The sequence below is a fragment of the Plasmodium inui genome (assembly GCF_000524495.1).
Source record: "Plasmodium inui San Antonio 1 unplaced genomic scaffold supercont1.9, whole genome shotgun sequence".
NCBI classification, from domain to species: domain Eukaryota; phylum Apicomplexa; class Aconoidasida; order Haemosporida; family Plasmodiidae; genus Plasmodium; species Plasmodium inui.
In genome coordinates this window covers 841,356-851,156 of record NW_008481843.1, presented here as the reverse complement: position 1 = coordinate 851,156, position 9,801 = coordinate 841,356, and the positions used below count along the sequence as shown (strand labels likewise).

Here is a 9,801-nt window from a genome sequence, read left to right as displayed (position 1 = left end):
TTTTTTTTTTTTTTTTGGGGGGCGAGCATCATATATTTTCTTCTCCTCTTTCCCTTTTATATGTTTTTTCTTCGCGGAGAATGATAAAAAAATGGGCACTAAACCAGCCCCGTTCTCATCTTTGTTTAACGAGCTGAATTGTTAAAAATGGGCCCCGGTTGCGCCATAATTGTTATGCCTGCCATTCTTCAAGCTTTCATTTTTTTCTTCCTTTTTTTGTGGACGGAAATAGTCCACGGATCAACCAGTGCGAAGATGATCCCTATCCTTTTCGCCAAAGAGTGAGGAGGGACGCAAAAAAAAAAAAGAAAAAAAAATGACACATCCCCAATTAGGATAATACAAAAAAGGGAGAAACAGTCGCAGTACGGTTATTTGTCCCCCATTGGGGAAAAAATGCCACATGGGCAGTTTCCAGTTCCATTTTTCGAAGGGGCTAACGAATGAAGAGAGGATGCAGAGGTGGCGAGATGGACAAAATAGAAAAGGGCCAGAGCGAGAGGGTCACGCGACGTGATGACCTCCCCATCATGGCCATCGCTCCAAAAGCGATACATTTTTATGGCAAACTGATTAGCTCCTCCCCGTCGGCCTTTACCATGAGATGAAAGCGACTAGGCTATAACAAGAACAGCAGCGAAAAAGAACGGATTCATCGTGTCCGCAGTCAGGGAGTCTTCTCACTAAGCTGATCTTTCGACATCTATTTTTTTTAACCCCGCATATTCGACGTAATAGTGGCCAAGATGTTAAAAAAAAAAAAGAAAGGAAACATATATACATATGCATAGCCCCCCCAAGGGAACTCAAACAGATGTGCTCTGCACCGAGAAAGCACAACTGAGTAGTCGTAGGTAGGCTCCAAAACGTTCCATTAAGTACGTACCGTTTTGTAGCCTCCGACCGAATTTACTCTTCTTTCTCCCTCGGCAGCTGCGCATATACGAGAGGGCCCAATTTTAAGGCCACACAAAACAGCGGTGCTGTTTGGATAGGATGGAAAAATGTCATGGCCGGCGGAGGTACTCAAATTTGCACGTATGGACATAAAGACTGATAGGGTATAATAGGGGGAGAGGGTGAAAGAAAAAGAAAAAAAAACACTCTTCCAAGGGGTAGGTATAACGTTAACACGCAGCTGTGGAACCCCCGCCAAGGTGCACTTCCTCATGGAAAGAAGATCCCCATTTGAAAAACTCTCCTGGTGCATGCGCATGGAGACTCCCACGGATCGTCATTGAAGCAGGAGAGAGAGAGGGGAAAAAAAAGAAAAAAAAAAAAGAAAGAAGAAGAAACCTGTTCAACACAACGTCAAGCCTTTTTTATCCGCCATGTGCTATTGTACAAAAAGGGATCATACACTAAGCGCGAGTCGTCTCTCCGTAGCTTCTTAATTATGGATGGCCAAGCATATTTAACTTTTCTTTTTGTCCGTAGCTCGTACCTTTTTATATGCGTGCTCTGTAAATTCACGTTGTCATACGGGTTGTCCTCCCGAATGGACATATCGTCTCGGCTAGCTCCACCTGTGTGCATCGAACGAGTAAGTTCCGCCACTTCAGTGAGCTCTGCCACCTCAGTCAATTGCTCCACCTCAGTAAGTTGTTCCACGTGCGGCATGCTCAAATTTCGAAGGTCACTCCAGAACAGGTTGGAAGAATTGCTTTCGTAGTACTTTTGCACATTGAGTATTTTTTTTTTCTTCTTTTTTCTTTTCTGCTTCTTTGTCCCACTGAAGTCTTTTTGGCTGCTGCTATTCTTCTCGTTTTTCTTCTTCCGGTCGGGTGGCGCGTCCTTCGGGTTGCTTCCGTCTGCACTTGGCTGACAATGGTAATCCCTGCTACTCTCCTGGATGGGACCATCAACGTTACCGTCTTCACTTTTCACACTGGTGGTGCTGCCCATGGTGACTCCTTCGAGGTTGTTTCCCTCCCCCAAGGGGAAGACGCAGTTTTCATCATCCTTGCTGGACACACGATATAGTCCGCGGCTCTTTTCGCTTCCATTCGAGTTGTCAAACTTGTTGGCCTCGCGAAACAGGTGACTCCTCTCTCCAGGTGCGACTCTCTGGATCGTCTTTCTTTCGTCCCCCATAGGGTCCTCTTCGCGCGATGGTACATCATTGAACTTCTCTGCTTCACTGTTCGAACTTATAATCCATTTTTCCTTGCAGTGCTCTTTCTGTGTCTTCCTGTCACCACTTCCGCCAGCGCAATGAAGGAAGCTGCCGCGCACCCACTCGGGGCTCGCGTGGACGTCTATATAGTTCGCCGGTAGCTGGTTGTCCTGCACATTCCGAGAATTCACAACTTTGCACGCCTCGTCATATAGGCGGTTGTCGGAAAGACGCTCATCCCATCTGTAACGACAGCAACATGATCCACACCAACGCCGTCCACAGCAGCCGCATCCACACCAATCGCATCCACCGCAAGCACACCTCTCGAGCATCCACCCTTCGTATGCCCCACTGCTTCGCGCAACAAAATCGCAAACTGGCGTCTCCTCGTTCACTCGCACAAGGTCGGGAGGAACTTCCTCCGGGAAGACTGCGGAATGAACTCTATCAGATTGACTGGTACAAATGGCGCAGGGGGGAAAAATACCATACGAACGCGCATTCGACTGAACCAAATTTAAGAAACTGGAAGGCCCCCCCCGTTGAGGAGAACTCACTTGAGCTAACCTTTTTCCAAAGCAGCTGTTCTGTTTGCCATCCTGAGCGGGAGGCCCAAGGGGGTACATATTGATGCCCTTCCGCGTGGAGGCACAGTCGTGATAGGACATTTCAAAGGGGAAATTCATCTTGGTGCTGTTCTTAAAGGGGACGTCCATTTGGCTGTTGTCCTTAAAGTCACTCTCCATCTGGGTGCTTTCCTTAAAGGCACTCTCCATCTCCCCCCCGCAGCTTACACCGTTCCGTATCGTCTCCGTACTCCCGTCGATGGTGGCATACTTCTCTTCCAAAACGGACATGCTGTCTTGTATGTTCGTTTCATCATCATTGCAGTTCCTACAGGAACCTTTGTCGTCATTGGTGCAGGGGTGACTGTAGCGATCCCTTCGTGAGCATATCTTTCTCTGGTTCACATGTTTGCCATCCAAAGGGAGACCCCATCTCCCTTCATTACAAAGTAATTCACCTATCGTATGGAGAGTGTGACACCAATTTGTATGTGCCAAAGAGTGGGGACAACATCTGGGCTGCCCTTTCTCGCCACTTGCCACCATTTTGTTCATCTGTAACTGGTTTCTACCTCTCCTGTGAAAGTCATTCCCGCATGAGTCTGTCACAACGTTAAAAGAAACCTCCGACAGTGCTCTGTTATTTCGCCTGAACAGGTCATACAATTTGGAGTGGTTGCAATTGGGCATGTGGCGACGTCTAGGAATGGAAGTGGCGTTCATTCTTTTTCCAACCTTGTGATTGCAAATGCAGGTCGTCGTCATGTTACTACTCGATGGGACGTCTTCATAGTTGGAAGTGCCGAACGAGTGGCTATTCCGGCGTGTGCCCCAGGTCACTTCGCGCGGGTTAGCATAATCGCAACATCCTCCATGTGCTGCACTTTCTATGTCTCCAACGATTGGTCCATTTTTCCTGACTTTTTTTTTTCTTTTTTTTTTTTTCCTCTTCCCCAGGCCAGGGTTGTAAAAAAATGCCCTCCCCTGTGAGCAGCAAGAAGATGCCTCTTTCATTTGTTCACTGTAAATATTGGTGTTGGTATTCCGAGCGTTTCCACGTTTGGAGATCTCAACGTGGGGGTTTGCAATTAAATGGTTCCTTACACTGCGCTCGTTTTCGCATTCTGGTTCGCGCTCCGGTTCGGATTCCCGTTCCGGTTTGTCTTGCCCAAGGTGGCACCCCCTAGGTAACTCTCCCAACATGTGTGACAGGAGTTCGTTGCTCATGTTGGGAAGATGGAGACAAGTCTGCCACTTCTTAAGCCAATCCTGCGGTGCATCTGAAGAATGTTCTTTCTTCTGGTGCTCTATTTTAAACAGCCGCTCATTACCCCGTGACAGGGGAAACACTACCTCCTTTTTGGAACCGAGCGAGCTGTCGGATAGGTTTAAGTCTGCGAAATTATCAGAGGACGAGTCGGACGTTTTGTCTTTATCGGGGATTTTTTTCGGCTCACTCGGTTGGATTTTCCCCGCATGGTTACTTCCCTCCGTTGGAGAGATAGACAAACTGGGAGGGGTCCCCTCCGGTGGTTGCCCACGCAGCTGTTCCTCCTTCCCCACAGTTCTTCCGTCGAAGTTGCTTGTACGTGGATATCTGCTTCTTGACCCAGATGAACAGATACTATTTGATACATCTGGATCCTCCTCCGGAGAGGAGGATTCACAATTGGAAGGAATCATAACCGTCTTCTCTTTCTCCAGTGAGTCTTCTTCATTCTCTTCGATAAAACTACCGCTCGAGTCTCCACTATCACATGTGAAAATAACGCCACGGATTTGTTCACTCATGTGCCGTTTGGCCGCTTCTTCCTTTGTGTAAGGATCGACATTCTCCATTTCGTGCGTCGGGGAAATGTCCTCATTTGACCCTTCTCCAATCATGGGCGATTTATGAAGGCACTCATTAGAAAACGTGACGTTGCTGCTTGGATGATGTAGAAGTTCACCCTCCTCTTGAGTCTCTACCTTGGAATCATTCCCCCTTTCAAATGGGTACCTCCCACGCGAACTACACACAGTATCGTTTAATATATCTGTGTTAAGTAACCTTTCATTCTCTTTTTCCTCCTCGTCTAGTTTGTTGTCTTTCCTTGTCGAGAAGAATGGACTGCTTCCCTCATATCGATCACAACTATTTTTATAATTTTCTTTGTCCCCATCATTGTTTCTCCCTTTCGGTGGGGTAACCGATTCGTGTAATCGGATCTTTGGAGCTTTCAATTCTTGGACCACGTCTTCATAAAGGAAGATGATTTGCCTCGGACTCTTCACCACTTCTGCCTCTTCGCATAGAGAAGTCTCCATGCTCTTGGCTTGGTAGAGGCAGTTCACTCCATCAGCAAAGATTTGAGCTGATACCAATTTAAAGCACGTTGACGACAATACCCGCTGTGAATTCAACTCACAAAAGGTAATTAATCAAAAAATGGAAAAATCGAATTGATAAATAGACACGGTGAAGACAAACACAAGGTGGTGCGAACACGCAGAAGGAAGGATATGAACCCCAGAAATAGGAAAGCACCTACAGGGGCACCTGCAGAAAGTGGACAAGACGGAGCACTCGCGACCCGCTTGACCGGAACATTCCCCCTTCACAAAGAAGGAAGAAAAGAATAAAAACAGGAAATGAAAAAAGTCTTTCCCATAGATGTCTAAGCGATTTATGCGTGCTGTCTACCTCTTCAGAACAGATACGCGAGGTTACAAAAATGTCATTTTGGAAAAAAAAAAAAAAGGCCCCAACGATGACGTGGCTACCTTTTAGGTAGGCCACATTCGAAAGAATGAAAACGGGGAACACAAAAAAAGTGAAAAGAAGGGGGAACACAAAAAAGGTGAAAAAAAGGGGGAATCAGTAAAATGGGGAAATTATAGCAAAAAAGGACCAACACAACGAAGGAACAGAGAAACAAAAGAGTAACGCTATGAAACAGCACAGGGGAAAGACAGATTTCCAAACAAACGAGTAACAATCTGTGGGGAATCCAAGAAGATTCGCGCTAAAAGGTGTGCACGGGTACCCGCAAAAAAAGGCCTCATGTGGACGCGCACTGGAAAGAAACGCCCCATGTGCCGCGTCGGGGGGGTGCGTAAGCGAGTCCCCACATGTACGTACAGCCCGCGCGGGCAACGAATGTGCGCCGGAGTGGGGGGTTTCCAAAAGGATAGCATCATGACGGATTTTCCGCTCCTCCACTTCTCCGCCTCTCCAGTTCTCAGATTCCCCTTTGCCCAATTACACAGCCAAGTCGAAGTTTTTCACCCGACTGAAGAGTGGCGCACGGGGCACCTTCCTGTAGGCCACGATTTCATCGCCCACCTCGAAATCCTCCGACAGGGTGTTAAAAATGATGGAGTTGATGGCACAGTCCTTGCCAAGCTCGGTCGTATTATCCTTATTCTTCTGCATGGACAAAACGGACAGCCTTTTGTGGATAACCTGTTTGTTCCTCAGAACGGTGAAGTAGTGATTCACATTGCAGGAACCCTCCTTAATCGAAACGGACAAGACTCTTTTCTTCTTCGACTTATTTTTCTTCAGCGTATAGAACCCAGTCTTACTAACAACCATCCTTGAAACGGGTTCATACAGATGTAGCGAATCGAAGTAAAAGTTGCAGATCTTTTCTAGATCCTCAAATAATTTGTAAATAATATTGTGGGTCCTTAAAATGGCTCCGTTCTCTTCAATGCTAAGCTGTACCTTCTTCTCGATGTCCACATTGAAGGCAATTAAAAATATGGGCTTCACATCATTGCAGTGTTTCAAATCGTTCATGTTAAAAGAGCCCACTCCTTTCGACACAACTCGGAACGGTTCCCAAGTGTCGAAAATCTTTCCATCCTCTACCATGTCATCTGTTATGTTATTCATTTTCACGTAATTTCTGTCGACAAAGTTGTTAATGTCGCAATATTTTTCTTTCTTTCCTTTCCTACTGTATTGGGCAATTCCTTCGAGGATAGCTTCTATGCTACCCTCATCCCCCGCTTTGATGATCAGCTGGATTTGGGGGAGCTTCGGCAGACTCTTCACCCCGCCGGCAGCGCCAACACGGCCAACCTCGTCACGGCCAATCCTGCCGCTAATCTGGTCAACCTCCCCGTAGTAACTGCTCATCAGGCTGTACTGCGCCACCTTCGACTTGTATTTGGCGACTCTCTGGGCGCTCCTCAAGTTGCTCATTTCGAAAACGAGGTCTCCGTAGTTGATGGCGCTATCCTGTGCTAGCGAAATGGGGCTCACGATTTGTATCACCTCCGACGGGTACGCCTTCCTCACCAACTGATTATTACAATTGTAGATCTGCTTCACCTTTGTGTACATGTGCCCGATTAGAAGGTATGAGTTTATCTTTAACGTCCCCGATTTGCACACCAAGGTGAGAAGTTTCCCCCTAGACGGATGGATCTTTTTCTCCAACACGTATGCAGAGCATAGGCTTCCATAATCGCACATCAGATTTAAAGAATCGCTCAGCTGTAGAATACACTTCCGAAGCTTATCGATGTTTATATTCTCCTTTGCAGAAATGGGGACGATGGGGACGTGTCCATTTTCTTCCATCTCTGTAATAACATCATATGCTACTAACGATTTGGAGATTTTTTCCAAGTCCGACCCAAATTTATCAATCTTATTTGCCGCGATAATAAGTGGGATGTTAAACCTTTTGGCTAGCTGGATACATTCCACCGTTTCACTCATAATCCCATCATCCAGAGAAATGACTAATATAATCAAGTCGGTGCACTGAGCACATCTTTGTCGAATTTTCTTAAAAACGGAATGTCCTGGAGTATCTAGAAAAGTTATTTTCCTGTTCGTTTCTTTATCCACCACTTCGAATGCTCCTAACTTTTGTGTGATTCCACCGATTTCGTTTTGAGCCATATTAGAGTTTCGAAACCTATCCAGGAGAGTTGTCTTCCCATGATCTACATGTCCGAGGATAGTTACAACAGGGTTTCGCTTCTTCAAATTCACATGACTATACTTTAGTTTATCCAGCACAGCTAACTCTTCACAAATCAGCTCCGCTACTTCCTTCTCCAGCTTCGTGTACTTAGTGATGTGTTCATTGTCCAGAATGAATTTACTCACGTTTATAATTTTCTCCTCCTCTATGCCCACATGCTGGCTCAGTGCATGCACAGTGATGTTGTTGCTGTCTAGGTGTTCGTATTGCAGTATGGATTCTTTTCCTTTTGGTTGGTATTGCCCTTTGTTCTTCTCCGTGGAGTCTGTCCACTTAACTTGGCTGCGCCCTTTATCCAGTGCAGAGGCATCTCCACCTTCTAAGATGGTACGCAGAGAGGGAGGGATAACTCCATGTTGGTCATCCACATGAATCCCCCTCTCAACCGTCGCGACTCCTTCCGACGCAGAAAAGAAATTGCTCCCCATCATGGGCAAGTTCTTCTTCCTCTCCCTCAATTTCTGTAGAATCGACGAGATAGAATCTTCTTCCCCCTGGCTGCCTACCCCTCCATACAACGACGTGCTGTTCATTTTTTCAAAAATGTCCAAACTGTTTAGCTTCTTCAGTGTGCGAGTAGAGGAATTTCCCTCCTTCGTTTTATTCCTCCTGTTATTTCTATCTGTTTCTTCTCTTGGGGTTTCCCCCCGGCACTGCGATTTATCAGCCGAAAGGGTCGTCTTCCCCTTTGGAGTATCCCTTAACGGGATAGACAAATTGACATCTGCCTTTTTCGCCCCACTTTCAAAATGGCCCGCTAAGTAGGTGGTCTCTTCGGCTGCTTCGGCCAATATGTTACCACTGCCGTACTTGTCCGTGTCCCCCTGTTGGAGGTCCCACCGCAGATCGGGGTCGGCGCACATATCGCCATCATAAGCGGCCTCTTTGCCTAAGGGTGCTTCCCTCGTGCCACCTTTGGGTGGTCCTTTAAAAGAAGGATAACCCGTTTTAACTTCTCCATTAGGGTGTGCCTCCAAAAAGGAATCCCTGCACTTGACCTTCTCCAACGGGGTGACATTGCTGCAAAGATATTCTTCTGAGTCTGTCCCCAGTTTTGCTCCTTCCGCTTGGGTAAAGTCAATTGGATGTCTCTCCACCCGCTTCTCGCTACAATTGAGCTCGTTTGTCACACTTGGGGTGATAACCCCTACACTGGCATTATCCCCAGTTTGGCACACAATAGGGGTGTCCATATTTTCCCGTTTGACGCTCTTATTACTTTCCTCGAGCGAATTCAAAAACAGATTCATGTACTTTTCCTTCAAATGGGTGTCGTAATAACTCATATGGTCATTGAAAAAGGAAGTAGCTTTGCAAATTTCGTCTTTTTTTGTTTTTCTCAATTTACTAAAAATGGTGCTCTTTGGGGCTTCTCTTCTTTCTTCACTTTTTGGAGACGCGTTTTCTTTCATGGGGTCCTTCTGTGGGCAGGGGGACGTCCCACCAGCGCCACCAAAACGGACATCAAGATTGGCACCAAGAATGCCACTAAAAGTGTCACCAAAATTGGCACCCAAATTGACACCCATTTTGCCACCAAAGGGGAGACCCAAACGGCTCCGCGCTGATGCGTCTCCCCTGGGCAGAATTTCTTTCCAAAGAACCAAGTTACTCCTCGGCTTCAGTGGACTGAAGGGTAACGTATTCACGTCTATTTTGGGGGTTCTATGTGGAAGGCCCAGACAAGCCTCTGTTTTGTAATTTATTTCCTTCAGTTCTCTGTCGAATTGTTTGGAGGCCTCGATAATTTCTCTCAATTTTTCCGCTGCCTTTTTGTTTAGGTCCTCCTTCATGATTCTGCCGCTCTGCTTCTTCACCCCATTTTTTAGCACGTGCTCGTATATCCACAGGTTGGGGTCTTCGAACTTTTTCACCCTCGGCTTGGTCATTTTGGTGAGGCAGTCTTGGTGAGATGTCTGTGGCGCATCAGCTTCGTCGCTCTTCCGGAGAAGCTGGCCGAGTGATAGTATGAAGATATGGCTCCGCCGTTCGGTCAGTCCGAATTTCTCTCACGAGGGGAAAGGGCCCCCTCGGCGAGGTAAGGCTGGGTAAAAGCCCATAAAATATTTCCGCAGAATGCCCGCCGGGGGGCACTGTCACTAGAAAAAAAAAAAAAAAGAAAAAAAAAAAA

General features: G+C 46.7%; 2 protein-coding genes across 2 annotated transcripts; both read right to left on the bottom strand.

Annotated features, from left to right (window-relative positions):
- Positions 1–1,311: 1,311 nt before the first annotated feature.
- On the bottom strand, positions 1,312–4,992 carry C922_02682 (hypothetical protein; the record flags this gene model as incomplete). Its single annotated transcript, XM_008818281.1, has 2 exons — positions 1,312–2,359; positions 2,687–4,992. 2 exons carry the CDS (start codon positions 4,990–4,992, stop codon positions 1,312–1,314), a joined length of 3,354 nt encoding a protein of 1,117 aa, XP_008816503.1.
- Positions 4,993–5,926: 934 nt separating this feature from the next.
- On the bottom strand, positions 5,927–9,559 carry C922_02681 (translation initiation factor IF-2; the record flags this gene model as incomplete). Its single annotated transcript, XM_008818280.1, has 1 exon — positions 5,927–9,559. The coding sequence occupies one exon, from the start codon at positions 9,557–9,559 to the stop codon at positions 5,927–5,929; it is 3,633 nt and encodes a 1,210-aa protein (XP_008816502.1).
- Positions 9,560–9,801: the final 242 nt, after the last annotated feature.